The 21,901-nt window shown below is 39.8% G+C and overlaps 1 protein-coding gene across 1 annotated transcript; it reads right to left on the minus strand.

The window, feature by feature from the left end:
- Nucleotides 1–1,495: 1,495 nt before the first annotated feature.
- LOC126259362 (E3 ubiquitin-protein ligase RFWD3-like) lies at nt 1,496–21,677 on the minus strand. Its single transcript, XM_049956098.1, has 4 exons — nt 21,373–21,677; nt 21,217–21,290; nt 20,539–20,629; nt 1,496–3,142 (listed from the first exon to the last, which is right to left on the minus strand). Exons 1-4 carry the CDS (start codon nt 21,407–21,409, stop codon nt 1,668–1,670), a joined length of 1,677 nt encoding a protein of 558 aa, XP_049812055.1. The 5' UTR covers nt 21,410–21,677; the 3' UTR covers nt 1,496–1,667.
- Nucleotides 21,678–21,901: the final 224 nt, after the last annotated feature.

Raw genomic sequence — 21,901 nt, forward strand, 5'->3', positions numbered from 1 at the left:
CTATCCTGTGCAAGCTTCTTCATCTCCCAGTACCTACTGCAACCTACATCCTTCTGAATCTGCTTAGTGTATGCATCTCTTGGTCTCCCCCTACGATTTTTACCCTCCACGCTGCCCTCCAATACTAAATTGGTGATCCCTTGATGCCTCAGAACATGTCCTACCAACCGATCCCTTCTTCTGGTCAAGTTGTGCCACAAACTCCTCTTCTCCCCAATCCTGTTCAGTACCTCCTCATTAGTTATGTGATCTACCCATCTAATCTTCAGCATTCTTCTGTAGCACCACATTTCGAAAGCTTCTATTCTCTTCTTGTCCAAACTATTTATCGTCCATGTTTCACTTCCATACATGGCTACACTCCATACAAATACTTTCAGAAAAGACTTCCTGACACTTAAATCTATACTCGATGTTAACAAATTTCTCTTCTTCAGAAACGCTTTCCTTGCCATTGCCAGTCTACATTTTATATCCTCTCTACTTCGACCATCATCAGTTATTTTGCTCCCCAAATAGCAAAACTCCTTTACTACTTTAAGTGTCTCATTTCCTAATCTAATACCCTCAACATCACCCGACTTAATTCGACTACATTCCATTATCCTTGTTTTGCTTTTGTTGATGTTCATCTTATATCCTCCCTTCAAGACACCATCCATTCCATTCAACTGCTCTTCCAAGTCCTTTGCTGTCTCTGACAGAATTACAATGTCATCGGCGAACCTCAAAGTTTTTATTTCTTCTCCATGGATTTTAATACCTACTCCGAATTTTTCTTTTGTTTCCTTTACTGCTTGCTCAATATACAGATTGAATAACATCGGGGAGAGGCTACAACCCTGTCTTACTCCCTTCCCAACCACTGCTTCCCTTTCATATCCCTCGACTCTTATAACTACCATCTGGTTTCTGTACAAATTGTAAATAGCCTTTCGCTCCCTGTATTTTACCCCTGCCACCTTTAGAATTTGAAAGAGAGTATTCCAGTCAACATTGTCAAAAGCTTTCTCTAAGTCTACAAATGCTAGAAACGTAGGTTTGCCTTTCCTTAATCTTTCTTCTAAGATAAGTCGTAAGGTCAGTATTGCCTCAGGTGTTCCAGAAATAACATACAAACAAATTTTAGCTTTTGAGAAAATCTTACACCCCAGCCCCGAACGCTGGCTTTAGTCTGCAAGTTGTGATGTACAACAGTTTATATATGTCTGCATCACTTGCATGAAGTATTCAATTTTTTGCACAAATATGAAATCGTCAACTTACCTGGACAACAAATTTATGAAATAGTCCTAGATTATATTTTGATGTGTACATCAACATTTGTAGACTGTGTTTTGGAATTAATTAATCTGCAAAAATAGAGCTTCTTTCATAATGTACTGTTCAGTTTTTTTTCACATTTAAACTTCAAACTTTATGAATAAACTCTTTCATAATGGGCATTCATCCAATAGTGCCATTTTAACAATTTCATTTAACTATTAAGAAACAATTTATAATTAAAACTGATTTTTACATTTATTCCAAAATTCATATATACATTTATAGCACTCACAGAATACTTTAAAAAGTACCATACCGACAAAAGTATCAAAAATTACTGCTTTTACACACTGTTATATTTACAAGATTATGAGTTACCATAAGAATTTGCACAACTTTTTTCACGTATGCTTTACACTATATAACCGCAACGACTTTTCTGAGAGCGCTGACAAATAAAGTATTCCATCCACGTTCAATGGGCAAATATCGATAATAGGTTCTGAAGCCGGAAGACTGAGAAGACGCTGACCTGAAGATACACTCCACACGGCAACAATTTTTGAGCTCTCAATGTGAGCTGCCACCAGTGTATCTCCCTGCACAGAGACAGTGCAGGGTCTTGACAAAAGTCTCTGAGTGGTACTTCCCATAAATGTGTGCACAGGGCAACAAACTGCACTTGTTCCATCTGCCCCAAACTGACACAAAATATGACAAGAATTTGGAACCCTTGCATTAGGCCTAGTAGAGACTAAAATATGATCTGTGTGTTCATCATAACACAAAGAAGTAAAAGGTCCAGAAAGAGGTAAATGTTGCACTGAAAAATTATCTGCATTTCTTTCGTATGCACAACACGAATTAAACCTACATGCTAAAAATCCTCCCCGTGACAAGGTTCTATTTCCCTTGGCAGGAAAGGCTGCTAATGACGTAACAGGTGATGTATCTCCAGGTACAGAATGACGTGCAACTGCATTACTTGTTTGCCTCATATCAAACTGGGACACTACACCATTCTGGCTTCCGACAAAAAGTACATTTGTATCATTAACATCCCAGCAACAGCTCCACAGAGAACTGTCTGTTGTATATGTATGTACAACAGAATTACTTGTGATATCCACTAATTTAGCACATTTGTCCAGAGAAACGGTAAGAAGCAATTCATTTCTTTCATGATGAAATGCCATGTCCCTGATTGGCTTTGGATGGAGGAAGAGAAATTGTGTTGGATGCAAATCTACAGCATCTATCTTTTTGATACCAAAACCTGAAAACAGATTATTTGTAGAGCTTTGCGAAACAACTAGAAGCTTGTGCCATGGGCTGAATGCCGCAACACGGCAGCCTCCACTTTTACAAACTTCTATGGTGCGATCGTGTAGGATACGTATATTTCTCTGGGAGCTACTCTGAGATGCTGACATTTCTCTTCCGTGCACTGCACTCTGTGACTGAGATGAAAGCAATTGTTCACACTTACGCTTTAGTTCCCAAATTTGCTTTAAGTGGAGTTCCTGGTTCAACTTAGATTGGGCTAATTCAAGAACAAGTCTATTTTTCTCTTGCTGTAAGCTTTCTACCTGCGACTTCAATTGTTCTTTTTCTACAGTGTCAAGTGCTTGAACTCTACGAGCATATAAAAATCTTATGTCTTTTGGTGACGCTTTTTTATTGCACTGAGGGCATCTCCTCTGTCCAGCTGAGCAAGAAACTTGAAGCCAGCGTGTAATACACGAATATCCAAACAGATGTCCACACCTTAGGGAAATCAGTCGATGACTTCCTGCATTGGTCCAGAAATCCATGCAGATTGGGCACAAACTTCCATCATCTCCATCATCAGATGCATTCAGGTCGTCTTTTGTATCTGGAAAGAATGTGTGATTATTCCAGTAATTAAAGTATTTTACATTGGTAATAAAACATGTCATACTGTAAGGATTGCTCGATTAATCCCCCAATGAAGATATATAGAATTTATTTGGATAATGATACACAAAACAGAAGCTGCAATTCATACAAAATAGGTTACCTGCTTTGCACATTTTTCAATTTGAGCATTTATACACACACTCACTAAAAGCAGCAAAATCCACTACAGCTATACAGGCACGAAGCAAGAGTAAACACCTTTAGAATTTGGAATGAAATGATAGCTTAAAGCACTGGCAATACAAATACACTTTAACACTGAGGATTTGGCAACTTCAGTGTCGTCCAACTGGCTTATTCCGTGTTTTTCAGTTTTTCTGAATTTTGTGCAGCAGGTTTTACTGTACAGAACTTAAGTCAGTTTACTGCATTTGAAAGAGCGGTCATTTTTTCTTTGAAATAGTGCAGATTTACAGCAGTCCCAATTTTTTAATATTAACATGAAGTGTTTGTTCACAACCAAAAAAATTATTTTTCCTAATTAATTTCCTACTGGAGGAAGTGGTTGGTACTAAAAATACAACCGCTAGAAATTTTATTATTTTAACTGATAATTGCTTATTTACATTTGCCTTAGTGTGAAAAATTTTTGAAGCATTTTGGAAAACTAAGTACTACATCACATTATCTACAGTGATACCTGGTATCTTTTCTTGCCACTTTCCCAGCCATTAACTTACTTCGTTTTGGGCAAACATTACACCTCCTTTAAAACCATTTTGGCACTTCTCTATCTGTAAGCAATTTAGGAAAATTTCTTAAACTGAATTCTGGTGTCAGGTAAACTATTTTGAGTGAATGTTGATTCCAACAGGCCTCCTTCGTTCACCAAAGTATCTCCCAATTCAGTAATAAATTCAAGAAGATGCTAGCAGGCCTCAACTTTCATACAAAACATTAACAGACAATCATCACCTGTTCTGCTTGCAATTTCTTACACTGTGTACTCTTAAAATTATGTATCTGATCCAAGCTCTGTATCATTATACGATAAATAGATAAATAAATACCCACTAAAACATGGAAAAAGCTTTCTTGCCCTAAATTATTTTGCTCCATGTCTAAAGAGCATCGGCTCACTGTGATCCACAGTAGCCTTGTTTTTATTCTAATTTGTATTAGAACCAGTCAGGTTTCATCTTCTCTATCACTCCTAATTTTGTTCTGACACTGATAGTGGATACCCCCATTTTGTGTTTTGTCATCAAAAGAAACACATTCCTCATGTCTTTCCATTTCACGAACAGAAAGTGGTCTCATCTGCAAAATGAAAGTAGTAGTATTTTTCCCCACTACTTGGCAATTAGATCTTTTCATAATTGTACAGTAAGGTCATCTTGGAAAGGAATACAATGTGTCTGTCACACAACAATTTCTGCCCTTGTACTGCGTGTGACCTCGTGAGACGCAATGCATGGCAACAAAATGAACACGAATGCTGCAAAGCACGTAACACCCTGTGTTGTCTGTATTTGTTTCCCACCAATACGAGTGACAGGTGCTGCCATCTACGTCTTTTGTGTTATTACATCCATCATAGAGTATCTTCATACAAGGAGATGTAAGAAACATTGGAATACATTTAGAAAGCTGAGAAAGGGCTACCTAGGTCACTCGTCTCCAGAGTGCTAGTGAGTAAGTTACGTACAAGTTTATGGTTCAGGATTTGAAAACTTTAAATGCAGCCTTTCTGAAAAACTTTTCCCTCAGAATTCTGTTCTTTTTCTTCAGATAAGCACAACTTTTACAACTACTTCGTCAGTAGCTTAATATCCACAGAAGTGCTTATTCCAGGCAAGCAACGTCACTTGTGTCATTGTGAGCCACAACTTGCAAATGACTGCACCTTGCACACTTGATAGCTGCAGGCATGGCTCCCCCAAATCTCTGATGAGGCCTCCAGCAGACACTGAGTGCACATTGGCTTTCTTTCCAGCCTTGAACACTATTTCCCTAAGGGGCTTCATAATGCACCTAATGGAGATCCTGATAACTAGTCCCCCCCCCCCCCCTCCCCGTCCTTGTTTGGACCCTGCTGAAGGTGTAGCCACCAATTTACTATGAATTGGCAAGACCAGACGGCCAGCCTCTACATGCACTTTCTGCTTCCGCAAGCAACGTGAACACATTACAACCCACAACTTAGCCTGCGGTGAGCATGGATCCCCTGCGACGGGTACACTGCAAGATGCCAACAGCAGAGCCCATAGGCGAAATGAGCAACACCTATGGTGTCCCACACAATGCACCAGAAGCTCCGTCACTGCTACACCCTGAGACAGAAGCCTGTAGACGGCTGACTGTGGCAGTAAGCACCTTCAGCAGCTTGCAAACTGCAGCCAGCTGCTCCTGTGGCTGGACACAGGATGCACGCACCACGCACTCCTTCCATCCTACTAGCTTAAAAATTAAACTAGGAAACAAACAGAAAAAGCTAAATATGTGACTCGGTAGTCTCTTTGTGCTTCAACGAAGGCTGACAGCCGACTTCTATTATCAATGGATCCTGACAGTCCCTAACAAACGACTACTCCACTACAAACTGCGCAAACGTACACAGTAAAATGTGATACAACATAATGAATTTATGAATTAAACTATGAACAAAACAGAAAAGCTAAAAATGTGACAACCCAATATGATGTTCTAAAAAAGTTAGCTGACGGAACTCCCCTACAAAATTTTCACTTTTCTTTTTCTAGTTTTTTTTTTCTAATCTTTATCACTATTGGGGGGAGGTATAAAGGATGTTTACACCATTTTTTCTTCCTTTTTAAGTGACAATGACTTTAAGGATGATGTGAAGCTAGGGTAGCATATATCTGTTGCCTCCTTGGCTGTACTTCACTGTCGGCCGGAAAATTTCTAGGCTACGAAACCCACATGTCACAGTAACATTGCAAACAAAGAAAAAAGTCAGAAAACTGTTCACCATGATAAATAGAATTCTCCAAGTTTTCCATAGTTGTTTCACTTTGGAAGACCATAATACGATACCTCCTTTCAGTCATTGTACAGATGCCAAAATGTATTGAAATAAAAAATTGCAGAACAGAAAATCTGCAAACTGCAGATCACCTACAGTGATTATAATAGCTAATCACAATTCACTAAAGTGACAAACAGTAACTAGCGATTGGAGAAAAGTGCAGGTCATTCCCATTTTTAAGAAATGCTGACCGACAAATGTGTATTATAGGCCTCTATTGCTGACACCGGTATGTTTTAGAGTTACGGAACATGTTTTACGCTCATGCACTATGACATTCCTTGAGAATGAAAATCTCCTCCATAAAAAAATCAGCAGATACCAAAAATGGAGACCTTGTGAAATTCAGCTTGCTCTGTTTATTGACAAGACCCAGAGCACCACAGACTAAGGTGTTTCAGTTGACACCATATTCCTTGATTCTGCAATGCATTCAATACAGCTCTGCACTGTCGTTTAGTGAACAAAATAAGAGCTTACAGAGTGAGTGTGTGTGTGTGTGTGTGTGTGTGTGTGTGTGTGTGTGTGTGTGTGTGTGTGTGAGAGAGAGAGAGAGAGAGAGAGAGAGAGAGAATTCAACCAAATTTGTGATTGTCTCTGTTGGTCTATCATTGACAGGGGACATCGGCTGGTTAAGTAATTGTCAATGAAATTCACAAACAGTTGTTTAAATTATTATTCCATTTTGAAGGCAACCACTTTCAGCATTTCAATATGCTATTTTCAGTCCCCATATGCATCTCTCCAAGTAAACAAAAATGTCATACAGAGCCATAAACCTCTGGGTGTCATGAATTCAATCTTTACACTAGTGCTTCATTCGAAGACTTGATAGCAAGTCTTTGAATAAGGCACTAGTGTAACGACTGAGCTCATGACATCCAGAGGTTTATGGCTCTGTATGACATTTTAATTTACTTGGAGAGATGCATATGGGTCCTAAAGATGGCATATCAAAATGCTGAAACTTGCAGCCTTCAAAATAAAATAAAATAACATCTTAAGTTACAAGGCTTTTGGTGAATATCACTGAACAAAACTGATGACTTTGAAGGAAATTTCAGGAATTATCCAAGGGGCTGTTCCAGGGCCATTACTACTTACAATTTACATTAATGATGATCAACTGGGGCTAATGTTGGAGACTCTGTGAGGTTATTCTGGATTGTATTGTTGTGTGTAGAAAGGCTGCAATGTCAGAACACTGTAATGAAAAGTAGGAAGACCTACAGAGAATCGACAACTGGTGCAGGTACTAGCTGTTGACCATGAACACAAGAAAACTGCAAAGTATTACAAATAAATAGGTGAAGAGAGCAACTTCTGTTCATTTATGCTATAAGTGACGAATCAACGGAAACAGTAACTTACTTTCTTTCTTTCGTTTACGCCATAGTCCCGCAGCGATTGCGGGGTCGGCACGGTTAGAACGGATTTGGCAAGGTTAGTTTTAGGGGTGGCCAGATGCCCTTCCTGCCGCCACCCCGTACCCCCAGGGATGAAATCAGTGTACCCCCAGCTGTCTGCATCCAGTGTCAATCGTGAAATAGTGCGAACGTGTTTCAAATGTCTGCGACGCGTGTAACTGAGGCGGAACGTGGGGACCAGCCCAGTATTCACATAGCGGGATGTGGGAAACCACCGAAAAACCACATCCAGGCTGGCCGGCACACCGGCCCTCGTCGTTAATCCGCCAGGCAGATTCGATCGAGGGCCAGCGCGCCTACCCAAGTCCAGGAAGCAGCGCGTTCTCGCTCTCAGCTACCCTGGCAGTTGGTTGGTAGGTTGGTTGGTTGTTTGGGGAAGGAGACCAGACAGCGTGGTCATCGGTCTCATCGGGTTAGGGAAGGATGGGGAAGGAAGTCGGCCGTGCCCTTTCAGAGGAACCATCCCGGCATTTGCCTACCCTGGCAGTTAACGGAAACAGTAACTATCATAAAATAATTATGAATAATCATCCAGAATGATCAAAAGTGGAATAACCGCATAAAGCACTTAGAAGATACCTACCAGTCAATCTGAATCGAGGGCCATAGGAAGAATGGGAGCAGGACAGTTGCTAACTGATGTGGCCCGATGACTTAATGCAAATCATTCTGTTGCTTCTTGGATGTGGCAACAGTTTATAGAGACCGAAAGTATATCCTGAAGATCAGAGCAGGACGACCAAGTGTGACAACAGAAAGAGAGCACTATTATTTGGCTATAAGGACACGATGGTATTGCCTTAGTACTGCACTTCAACTGTCCTCTGTCCTCTCAGCATCAACCGAATGTGTTATATCGAGGCTAACTGTGTGCACAAGGCTTTGGTAGAGTGACCTTTATTGTCAGAGACCAGCTGTATGCGTACCTCTGACTTGTCTTCACAGAAGGGAACATGCATAGTGGAGTTGTCAACGTGCCACCTGGACAGCTGAAGAGTGGGCAAGCGTTCATTTTACAGACAAGTCCTAATGTGGTTTAGAGAGTGATTCTCGACAGATTTGCATCTAGAGGAAATGTGGAACATGATCTCGGGACCCAACCTTTGTGGAAAGAGACCATTACCAGGAAAGATCCCCTATGATGTTCGCAGGGATTATGTTGACCACTACTCTAACAATTTATGGAACTGTGGGGTGAATCGTCAAGGTTTAACTGCTGTCAGGTATCGTGATGAGATCTTAGGACATCATGTGTGGTTGTTGGGAGGTGCTGTGGGTCCAGACTTTGAACCGACGGATGACACCGCTTGACCTCACAGAGCACGGGTGGTTGATGTTTTCTTGGAAACTGAGGATACTGCACACATGGTCTAGCCTACTCCCTCTCCTGATTTGAATCCCGCAGAGCACATCTGCATATCTGGGACGAACTAGGGAGATAGATGGCATCATGTCAGCGTCCACCAACCACTATCCATGACTTGTAAGCAGCTCTGCATGAAGAATGAGTGTTAGTGCCTCAACACGAAACTGATGACATCATTCACAGCAAGCACTGACCTCATCCGACCTTTACTGCTGCCAGAGATGGTCGCATCCCATGTTGTTGTTGTTGTGGTCTTCAGTCCTGAGACTGGTTTGATGCAGCTCTCCATGCTACTCTATCCTGTGCAAGCTTCTTCATCTCCCAGTACCTACTGCAACCTACATCCTTCTGAATCTGCTTAGTGTATTGATCTCTTGGTCTCCCTCTACGATTTTTACCCTCCACGCTGCCCTCCAATGCTAAATTTGTGATCCCTTGATGCCTCAAAACATGTCCTACCAACCGATCCCTTCTTCTAGTCAAGTTGTGCCACAAACTTCTCTTCTCCCCAATCCTATTCAATACCTCCTCATTAGTTACGTGATCTACCCACCTTATCTTCAGCATTCTTCTGTAGCACCACATTTCGAAAGCTTCTATTCTCTTCTTGTCCAAACTAGTTATCGTCCATGTCTCACTTCCATACATGGCTACACTCCATACAAATACTTTCAGAAACGACTTCCTGACACCTAAATCTATACTCGATGTTAACAAATTTCTCTTCTTGAGAAACGCTTTCCTTGCCATTGCCAGTCTACATTTTATATCCTCTCTACTTCGACCATCATCGGTTATTTTACTCCCTAAATAGCAAAACTCCTTTACTACTTTAAGTGTCTCATTTCCTAATCTAATTCCCTCAGCATCACCCGACTTAATTTGACTACATTCCATTATCCTCGTTTTGCTTTTGTTGATGTTCATCTTATATCCTCCTTTCAAGACACTGTCCATTCCGTTCAACTGCTCTTCCAAGTCCTTTGCTGTCTCTGACAGAATTACAATGTCATCGGCGAACCTCAAAGTTTTTACTTCTTCTCCATGAATTTTAATACCTACTCCGAATTTTTCTTTTGTTTCAGTTACTGCTTGCTCAATATACAGATTGAATAACATCGGGGAGAGGCTACAACCCTGTCTCACTCCTTTCCCAACCACTGCTTCCCTTTCATGCCCCTCGACTCTTATAACTGCCATCTGGTTTCTGTACAAATTGTAAATAGCCTTTCGCTCCCTGTATTTTACCCCTGCCACCTTCAGAATTTGAAAGAGAGTATTCCAGTCAACATTGTCAAAAGCTTTCTCTAAGTCTACAAATGCTAGAAACGTAGGTTTGCCTTTTCTTAATCTATCTTCCAAGATAAGTCGTAAGGTCAGTATTGCCTCACGTGTTCCAACATTTCTACGGAATCCAAACTGATCTTCCCCGAGGTCCGCTTCTACCAGTTTTTCCATTCGTCTGTAAAGAATTCGCGTTAGTATTTTGCAGCTGTGACTTATTAAACTGATAGTTCGGTAATTTTCACATCTGTCAACACCTGCTTTCTTTGGGATTGGAATTATTATATTCTTCTTGAAGTCTGAGGGTATTTCGCCTGTCACATACATCGTGCTCACCAGATGGTAGAGTTTTGTCATGACTGGCTCTCCCGAGGCCATCAGTAGTTCTAGTGGAATGTTGTCTACTCCCGGGGCCTTGTTTTGACTCAGGTCTTTCAGTGCTCTGTCAAACTCTTCACGCAGTATCTTATCTCCCATTTCGTCTTCATCTACATCCTCTTCCATTTCCATAATATTGTCCTCAAGTACATCTCCCTTGTATAAACCCTCTATATACTCCTTCCACCTTTCTGCCTTCCCTTCTTTGCTTAGAACTGGGTTTCCATCTGAGCTCTTGATACTCATACAAGTGGTTCTCTTCTCTCCAAAGGTCTCTTTAATTTTCCTGTAGGCAGTATCTATCTTACCCCTAGTGAGACAAGCCTCTACATCCTTACATTTGTCCTCTAGCCACCCCTGCTTAGCCATTTTGCACTTCCTGTCGATTTCATTTTTGAGACGTTTGTATTCATTTTTGCCTGCTTCATTTACTGCATTTTTATATTTTCTCCTTTCATCAATTAAATTCAATATTTCTTCTGTTACCCAAGGATTTCTATTAGCCCTTGTCTTTTTACCTACTTGATCGTCTGCTGCCTTCACCACTTCATCCCTCAGAGCTACCCATTCTTCTTCTACTGTATTTCTTTCCCTCATTCCTGTCAATTGTTCCCTTATGCTCTCCCTGAAACTCTCTACAACCTCTGGTTCTTTCAGTTTATCCAGGTCCCATCTCCTTAAATTCCCACCTTTTTGCAGTTTCTTCAGTTTCAATCTGCAGTTCATAACCAGTAGATTGTGGTCAGAATCCACATCTGCCCCTGGAAATGTCTTACAATTTAAAACCTGGTTCCTAAATCTCTGTCTTACCCATATGGAGCACATTAACCAGCTCTCGTGTGGGCAAACCTGTTAAGTTGGAAAAAACAAAACTTTTTGTTTAGCATTATGCATATTGCAGTTGTTTATGTTCTGTATTCTTTTCATTGTTTCTACTTTACTATCACCAGTTTACACCATTTTGTGGCAAAATCAACAACACAAACTTGCAAAATTTCCTTTTGTTGCTTTAATTTTGGACACCTGTGTAGTAGGAAGAGCAGATACCGGACAGGTTCACTGGAAGATTCTTAAGGCACTTTAATTCATCCACAAAGATGATTACAAAACACCTGTTTAATTGATTGTTTATCAGTCTGCGACTCTTACCAAGTATGATTAATAGGAGAGAGGGGGAGGGAGAGAAATCCCACAAAGCCTGGTGCATTTACTCGAAGAAGAGTATGTCGCAGAGATGCTCAACAAATTCCAGTGGCAGGCACTACAAGAGAAGGGGTGTGCATCACATATTTACTGATGAAATTTCCCAAGAAAATTAAGGCCATGTATTACTTCTTTCCACACAGATCTCGCAAAATGTTCACAATGAGAAGATTACAGAAATTACGCCTTGTGGAGCTTTACTGACTCATTTTTCCCCACATACCACTCACAAATGGCAGACAGCATTCCAATGTTTGCATTTGGAGACAGCATTTTGAAAGAAAGGCTGATACAAGCAGGAATGCCACAGGGGTCCATCCTTGGCCCCCCTGCTGTACTCCCTGCACACACCAGATGTCTCAAGGGCAGAGTCATTAGCCTTATAAGCAGATGACATTGTACACTACACCCACTGCCTCAAAGTCTATGTTTTGCATTGACATCTGCAGACAGAATCTTAAGGGCCTGGGCCATGAAGTGGCGTTTGAAATTTAATGTCACAATGAACCATGCCATTGTAATTACACAGTGCCATTGGATTTTGAACCTGTGCGGACCATGGGAGGCCCCATCCCATTGTATCACACACTGAAATACCTCAGGACAAACCTTGAAAGGCACCTCATCTGGGGATCATACATCCGGGAAGATTGGGGTAAAGCATGTGGTCATCTGAAAGCATCTCCCCCTTTGCTAGATACTGAGTCTACACTTCCTCCACACTGATATCACACTACATCTAGCACTGGTCCGAGCAGAGCTAGAATACGTGGCTATAGTGTGGAGAAACATAGCTGACCACCATATTCATCAACTTCATGGCTTTCAGAGTAGAGCATTAAGACTTTGCCACGCATCTCTCTAGGTTTCCCAACACAGGAGCTCCACCAGGAAACCAGTACTCCTATGATATGGGACCGATTCCACAAAATGTTGCAGCAGTCTGAAAAAACACTTATTGCGAACCTGAGCAACCAGTGACACAGGAGGGGGACTGCTAGATGGCCTGACTTGCTACGACAGTGAACACAGATAAACAAAAGACGTAAAACATGTTCAAATTAGAGACAGGATGTACACGAAAGACACAAGCAACACCTTTAGGAAAAGCAGGAACAGTTAATAACTTAAACTGCACAAGACTAGACAGATAAGACTGTCATGAGAAAAACGGGTGAGAAAGTCGCACAATGGAAAAGAATATCAGCCTTAGTGCCCAGATGAAGTATCCCCTGCGTGTATGAGTTGTGTGGGAGTTCTACTTTTGATGGAGAACCTTGACCAGAAGCTTGAATATTTCCAGTATTCTTTTTCATTAAGCCTGTTTGCAGATCAACACCTTAGGTGGAGAGCAGCAATCTATCCTTACCATATTACTATTACTCCAGCCTGGACTTTCCATTATTTGCATGCATATTTCACAATGTTTATGTATGGCATGTACAAGTTTAGAAACTGCTGATAATGAACGTAATGGTAGAACTGAATTCCATATACTTTTCAATAAGTTTTATCAGTAGTTGAAAGAAGTTTTACCTAGGGCAAATTTTAGGATAATGGGATAAATCCAGTAACAGCTATTCATGAAATAATATGTAATTGGACAGATAAAATAGGTACTCACCAAGCGATGGCAGGATGGCAAGAGAACACACACGAAAGAGATTTTTATTTATCGAGATAATTCTTAGTTACATTTTCACGAAGTATTACATATGCAAGCTTTTGGAGCCAGTGGCTCCTCCTCCGGGTAGAAGGGTTGCAGAGGAAGGAAGAGTGGTGAAGAAAAAGGACATGTGAGGTTTAGGAGAAGGAGCAGAGTTCAGAAAAATAACCTACAACCCTAGGTCGGGGAAGACTTACTGGAGAGGATGAGAAGGAAAGACAGACTGTTGGGGACTGCACTGAACAATATTCGGAAACCTGAGAGCTTAAAGGTGGAAGATAGGGTAATATGCAAGACAGAGATTACTGCTGAAACATCGTGCACGATTTAGTACAAGTTAATAGCCGAGTTCATTGTAGGTAACAGAGGTGGGGGAGGAGGGTGCAGCAAAAAACAGACAGATTAGAAAATGAAAGATGTAGAAAATTAAAACTGAGTGAAGAAAGGAATACTTACTGTGAAGAAATGCTGGGACCATAGATATTAAGTAAATTAAGGCTAGTTGGGTGGCAAGAACCAAGGACATGCTGTAGCACCAGCTCCCACCTGCAGAACTCTGAGAAACTGGTGTCTGGGGGAAGAATCTAGATATTTTACCAGTAATTTCTGTCTTGCATATTACCGTACTTTTCTCCTTTAAGTTCCCAGGTTTTCAAATCTCATCTGGTACAGTACCCAACAAGCAATCTTTCCTTCTCATTCCGTCCAGTAAGTCTCCCCTGACCCAGAGTTCTGGGTGATTTTTCCGAACTTTACCCTCCTCGTAAACCTCACCAGTCCTTTTTCTTCACCCCTCTTTGTTCCCCTTCAACCCTTCTGCCAGGAGGAGAAACCACTGGCCCTGAAAGCTTGCACATGTAAAACCTTTTCTGTGTGTGTTCTCCTGCCACCGCTTGGCAAGTAAATTTTTTATCTATCCAATTACATTTTATTTTTAAAAAAGTTTATTGTAATTGATATATTCACAGACTCAGCCACCTCAAATACAACTTATGGTATGCTTTTTATGATGCCATTCTATTCCCCAGTTAGTTATACCTGGAGTATTATTTCCATTCACTTACAGTGGTAACACAAATCAAAACTGAGTATTTTTGCACAGAAAATACAATAGTTAGTCTATTAAGTCATCATCTACAGAAATGTCAATTGTATACATTAGTGAGAAGCATTCATAATGTTAGAATTATGCTCTTGTGAAAACTCAGACTATGGAACATGATGGTGAACCTCATGAACTTAGTGGAAACCAAGACAGCTCATTTAATCACATGCAGCAAAAAGATTAATGATAAACATTTTAACATGCTTGAAATCAACATTATGTTTAACACAATACTCTATATGGAAATCAGTTAACTAAAGAATCAGATCTATGCTTTTTGACCATTAAATGATATACAGGATGGACTATAAGTCGGTTGTAACTAGCAGTCCTTAGACTGTCTTGCCCAGCATAGTGGTAGTCAACTGTGGTCTCTACTGGTGCATCATACCCATCAGTCAGTTGACACAAGCAGTTTGAAGTTTGTAGTTATCTGAGAAACAGTGAATAGGAAGTTAACTACAGAACAGCAACAAATTTGTTTTGCAAATATGGTGAAATATGACCATATTTAAAGTGGTGTTTGTGGAGTTTTTCCCAAATATCCAGCCACCATCTCAACAAGGTATTCACAAATTAAATTTAAGATCTGTAGAGACTGGATCAGTAGCAAAGCTTCCTTGTTCAGATAGGCCAAAATCAGTTACTACAGAAGAGAATCTCAATGTTATCGAACAATGTTTCATGCAATCAGTGACTAAACCTCAAAGAAAAGGATCCAAAGAGTATCAAACAGCAGAACAAGCCTACAAAAGGTTCAGGAAAAGCTGCAATAAAGACTGTACAGGCCTACTTTACTTCAAGGTCTAAACAAAGATGGCATATGGAACTCTGCGTGGTAGACATAATGCAACATGAAACCGATCCCAAGTTTTACATAAGCATCCTTTGGCGAGACAAAGGGACTTTTAAGGTGAATGGCAGAGGAAAAGGACAACTGTGTCTACTAGGATTCTACAAATTCCCACATGTGGCAATAGAGAGAAACTCTCCTGGTATGAGTGTATGGGCAGAGATTTTTGGCTGAAGGCTAATTAGGCCTCTTTTTTAATGCCACTGCCAATTCTGTAAATTAACTATATCATGAAAAGGACAGTCTGATACTCACTGTAAATACGACATTCAGTTGCAGACAGGTACAACGAAAAAGACTATTACATGCTGAACTTCTAGCCAAAGCCTTTTTCAGAATGGGAAAACACACACACACACACACACACACACACACACACACACACACACACACACACACACACACACACACACACACGTGTGTGTGTGTGTGTGTGTGTGTGTGTGTGTGTGTGTGTGTGTGTGTGTGTGTGTGTGTGTGTGCATTCTTTTCATTACTTTTACCATTTGGGATAGGTTTTTGTGAACCCTCCTGACAGCCTTTTCATTTGTTTTCTTAAGAATGTGACTACCAATTTTGGACAAAATCAGAGTGACAGTGTAGAGTTGCTTATAAACTCTATGACTGATAATGACTTATTTTATAAGGTGTGTGTGTGTGTGGGGGGGGGGGGGGGGCATGCACTGAGGGGAAAAGAAGAAGAAGAAGCTAGTGCTTGAAAGCTAACATAAGTGCAGTTTTCTGTTGCCTGTTTCTATGCTCCACGCATTGATCCACTATAGATAAGTGGTTTTCTTTTCCTTATTTTATGTACAATGGACAAGGGGGTCTGTACATTGTTTCCTAACATAACTCTACAAGTGTTGAATATATCTGTAGTTCATAGTGTTAACCGGAACACACACTTTTCATTATGGGTGTTTTAAAATGTCATTACTTTTGTATGAGAAAGAAGGTAACAATATTTTGTAGTTTTAGTTAGTAAGTCAACTAGGAACATCGCTATTTGCACCGAAAGAGCCTCAAATTTATCCCCTGCTAAATTTTTGGAATCTTTGTGTTACCTTGCTACTGTGTTTTCCAAATTCACCTTTATATTTTGCAAAGACAGTTTAAAATAGGCCCAGCAATTTTGGAAGAGAAACAGACTTAGTTAGAGAGAACACGGCAACATTTTTCTTCATCTTCCAATGTTTAGGGTAGTAGTTTCTAATGTTCCCATAGGGATGGGGCTTTTATAGCATAAAATATCATTCCACCTTCTCCTTCACAGGTTGTTTTTAGTAAACAGCCCAAAAGTATCTGAACAACTTTGTCTTATCAGAATGAAGCATTAATGCCTAGGAAAAAGCTTAGCATTCTTTTCATTACTTTTACCATTTGGGTTAGGTTTTTGTGAACCCTCCTGACAGCCTTTTCATCTGTTTTCTTAAGAATGTGACTACCAATTTTGGACAAAATCAGAGTGACAGTGTAGAGTTGCTTATAAACTCTATGACTGATAATGACTTATTTTATAAAAAACAGATTTCAGTTGTCACATGTTCCATCTCTTCCACCTTTTCTGTCAGAAATTACTATTCCACAATCAGCTGCCTGAGATATCTTTCTTGAGCAGATTGTTTTCTGTCTCACAGGACAGCTTCATTACCACCACTGTATAGTGAGATATGTTGCCCCTTATCAAAATCACATCTCCAGGTGGTGATATTGTGGTTTCCCCTGCAGTAGATATAATCAGGCGCATCTCATAGTTAAAGGCCCTGAGGTGGAGCTGCCCTAAAATATATATTAAAATAATTTTTCAATAAATGATTACATAACTTAAATAATCCGACATTTTGTATATTTCCCATGTGAATACTGAAAGTCAATCTTTTTGGAACTTTATATCAACTAATATTTCTCAAACACATAGTAGCTAGTCTTATGGCTGTGCCCTGCAATGCCTATTACCCCTATGTAATACAGCCTTACGGGTGTTGCTTCTACAGAATATAACTTTTATGTGCCTCAAACGCTCAACTAGCAGAGCCTTATGGTAACCTACCAATTTCCACACAATTTTCACATTCTGCTGCTTACATAAATGAACGAAGTGGCTGAAACTTCTATGGAATCAGGCTCCAAATATCACTATTATGCTTTGGTGCATCTTCAATTGACATTTAGTATTAATGTTTTGACGGAAGTTTTAGATAGTTTTTTGATCATATCATTGGAAATTCTATCCACTGAAGGAATAACTTTGTAAGTTTCTTCACAGACAACATTAGAATACGATTACAAAGTTTCACTACCTACCAGCAGTTCCACAAATGAATAGCAGAAAGACACATGAAAAATGTCGTGTTACCATTATTACCAAGTATCTTTTTGTATGTGTTGTGCCCATGCTCTAGTAAGTTTTATTTTCTTATGAATAGCTGCAGCATACCGTAAGTCTGCAAACAGCAGAACATGAATTCAGTGTGCAAATTATTAGGCAAAAATACGGAGCATGGGCTTGAAAAATAACTACTGAATCCTCCAAATTTAAATGAAATGGACTTGGGCCATTTTGTAGGGCAGATGGACTGATTTCATCTATAAACAAATGAAATAAGGTAAGCAAAACTTGCATTAATAAATGAGAAGCAATTAATTTGTTGTAACTACTTGTTTTGTCTACTAAAGGAAGTACTTAATAATTGGTAGTGACATGTTCACGCACCACCACATATTCCGATACACTGGCACAACGAACTGTATTAAAAATTACACAGGTCTTTAATGTTTTTTATCATTTAAACTACAAAATTTTCATAATACACAAATATAAATATGAAAACCAACAAATGTGGTATGCTAGCTTCAAAAACAAATCAACATGAAGGCAGCTCAGTTTGCTTCTATTAGCCAGTCGTGCCTCAAGACCCGATACTTAACAAAAATACTGTTTCGTCCTGCACACTGAAACATTGTGGTTGAACACACACAAAACATTCAGAGTCTCAAGTTTAGATTTGGAAACAAAAACTTAAGCATGCAACGAAGCAATCCAGAATGCATCTTTTAGTAAAACTGGTTGGGATAAAGTGCTGGAAAATGTGATGACTGCAGATAAATATGCTACGTATGGATCTTATCATGTTTTTTGCTTTTGGTGTCATTTAGCAGATGATTATGAAACAGAAAAAAGTTACTGTATGTAAACCTTCACCTGGTCACCCACCCCTAGTTCCACACAATCATTCAATGATTTAAATACAATGAGTTATCCAATGAGTATTACCTTATAACTGTGAGTCTAAAAGCTTTGTGCAATGATCTCTGTGTTTTTGTATGTAGTGAGATGCTCTGAAACTACCAAGTAATGTGTGCTACTATAAAGTAACTTTTTACCAAAGAAACTATGATATTTGCCAAATATAATTATTGCGTGCAAATGCCCATTAGTGGAATCTTATACAGGGTGTCCCAGAAATTCAAAAAAACTTTGAGAAATTGTAGTGTGTGTCTTGAGGTACCCAATACCCAGAAACATCATCCAACAACACTACAGAGCGTTGTAGTTATAGGCGCCAGCGTCTGCCACTATGCCATCCCTTTGGCAGCAGATAGGATTTTGTATGCTGATGGACCATAGGCAGAACACCTCTCAGTTCACAATGTTGTTTGTCATTTGGTGATCATGACATTGTTATGGTCGCCAGTGGATGAAATGGAGCTAACTGCTACATATAAAGCCCTTGTCTCCTACGAATATGATGCTCTGTTGCCTCAGTGGATGATGTTTCAAATACAGGTTTCCATCTATAATTTATTTTACTTCTGAAACCCTCTAAAATCTCCATTGTTTCTTGGTATACAGGAAAAAAAAAAAAAAACTGCAGATGGAAACCCATATCCGAAATTTTCATTCAACAAGGCAACACTCATACGATAAAGGCCAGTCTATGCAGCAACTAAGCTCCATCTTCTCCACTGGTGATCATGGCAATCTGTCACGATCACTGAATAACAAACAACATTGTGAGTGGCAGTAGAACACAGGCATAAAAGAGGGTTGTAATTAGGCAAGCTTTCGGAGCCAGTGGCTCCTTTTTCAGGCAGAAGGGTTGAAGGGGAAGGAAGAGGGGTGAAGGAAAAGGACTGGAGAGGTCTAGGAAAAGGTACAGATTTCGGGAAAGTCACCCAGAACTGCGCGTCAGAGGAGACTTGCCGCATTCTTTCCATCTCATCCTATGCAGTAAGTCTCCCCTGACCTGTGGTTCTGTGTGACTTTCACAAAATCTACCTCTTTTCCAAGACCTCTCCAGACCTTTTCCTTCACTCCTCTTCCTTCCCCTTTAACCCTTCTGCCTGTAAAAGGAGCCACTAGCTCCGAAAGGTTGCCTAATTACAACCTTCTTTTATATGTGTGTTCTGCCGCCACTTGGTAAGCAGATTGTTTATTTATACAATTAAAATATTATGTCAAAAATTTACTGTTTTCGTTGTTATAAACAACAACGTGAGATGCTCTGCCTACAGTTTAACAGTGTACAAAGTTAGGTTTGTTGCCGAACAGGTGGTCAAGTGGCAGGTGTCTGCATGCGTAATTTCAATAATATGCAGCATCACTGGATGACGTTTCCGGACACTGGTCCCTATCCTCGATTTTGTTCCTTAAGACACCCCCTACAATCCCTCTATGTCACAACATAACTAGTGCACCTGTGTATACTGGTTACTGTAAAAAGCAAGCATATTTGTGAGAAATTAAAGATTTCTGGTAAGAGAAATTCTTATCAGATTTTGTGAAGAAAAATTCGACACCACTGACTAGCATGTTATGAACTCATGCCAAAGGAGACTAAAAATTTTCTGTCAACTACCTAAATTGGTAAATCAAATTTACTAAATGTCCACCTTGCAGGTACTGGCAATACAAATAACATCTACACAATTTTATCATTTAGAAAGGCCTTACAATTACGATTATTTAAAATTAGGTCTAAAGAAGAAAATAATTAATCGGAAAAATGAAACATTCATTTCAAGAAAAAAGTACCAGCTAAGTGTAACGACAGACTTACTTTTATGTTCATATGCTTGATTTTCATTTGACTGACAATCAGCTTTAAGAGAGCCTGTATCACTTGATTGGGGTCCTTCATGTGAAACAACCTGCAAGAGAGACATGACATGTTCACTGTGGTTTCTCAGAAGAAGCAGTTTTTGTAGATGCCACTGGACATTTATTTTACATGGGCATGTCTATACTATTTAAACATTCTCCCGAATCATAATATCTGTACAATGACATCGGATTAATCAAATGATCCAAAATTTTGCACACTGCTTTCAGACCATGTGCAATTTTGAATAACACGAGCATCATTTCTATAATATGACAGCTCTTCTTCACATATCAATTGTTGTTAAGCAACTGCTCTGTGGCACTATTTCTTTTCTTTACTGACAATAGTTTTGACATGTTTCGTGTCGTATACCACTTCTCTTTTGTTGTATCTTCAGCTTTGTTGACAAGCACTAGCATTCTAAATGAATACATTTTTAGTAGATGCAGCTTAGCAGTCCACACAAAAAAACAAACTGTACAGAGACGTTACACTTATACAATTTCGGAAACATTCCACGTAGGCACCTGCTGTAGAACTACTGGCAGATACCTGAGAAATATTCCACTTCCTATGCTCACGTTTCTTCGAGGGTATTCATTTCAGTAAATTTGCAAGACAAAATGATTTTACCTCAGTTCCTGAAGCAACAGAGTCATGCACGACAGCTACCTCGGAATCCTCTTCTTCCGTTTCCATATCTCCATCTGCCAATCAGAACATGACAACATTTATAAATAATCAACAAGTAGAAAACTTTACATACAACTGAGCAATAGCAAAACATACCATACACAGTCGCGTCGGAATCGTTACCGTCTTCCATCGCTTTATCTCATGGCATTGACACGTACCTCAATACAAAACACACTAATACATAGCTCATACTTCGCGTCAACGACGCTCTGTCATATACAAATTTACGGCATCAAATTCATTCCTTCGCGCTATATGGTTTCAAACTCTTAGTACTGTGTATCTGAGATATTATACATAATATTTACATATCTCTGCGTTCCGACCCTACAGTTAGTAAAATTTGTCTGTAAAATCCACTTGACCTGCTTTTAAATGGCACTAGCAAAATCGAACGTCATCAGGGTGTTGTGTTTGCATTCTAAAATCAGTGCGTAACAGTCGATGTTTACTAGAGACATAGGTTTTTCTAAAGTTACTTTTTGACAGTCGACTTCACACACGCAACATAAATGTCTGTCGCCACAGCTAGTGGCATCCTGTAGCTGCAATCCACTTGCATGTGTGAACTGCTAGTTTGCTTTAGCACAACAGACGTAACTTTTGTCGAGCCACTAAAAGC

The sequence above is a fragment of the Schistocerca nitens genome, chromosome 5 (genome assembly GCF_023898315.1).
Source record: "Schistocerca nitens isolate TAMUIC-IGC-003100 chromosome 5, iqSchNite1.1, whole genome shotgun sequence".
NCBI classification, from domain to species: Eukaryota; Metazoa; Arthropoda; class Insecta; order Orthoptera; family Acrididae; genus Schistocerca; species Schistocerca nitens.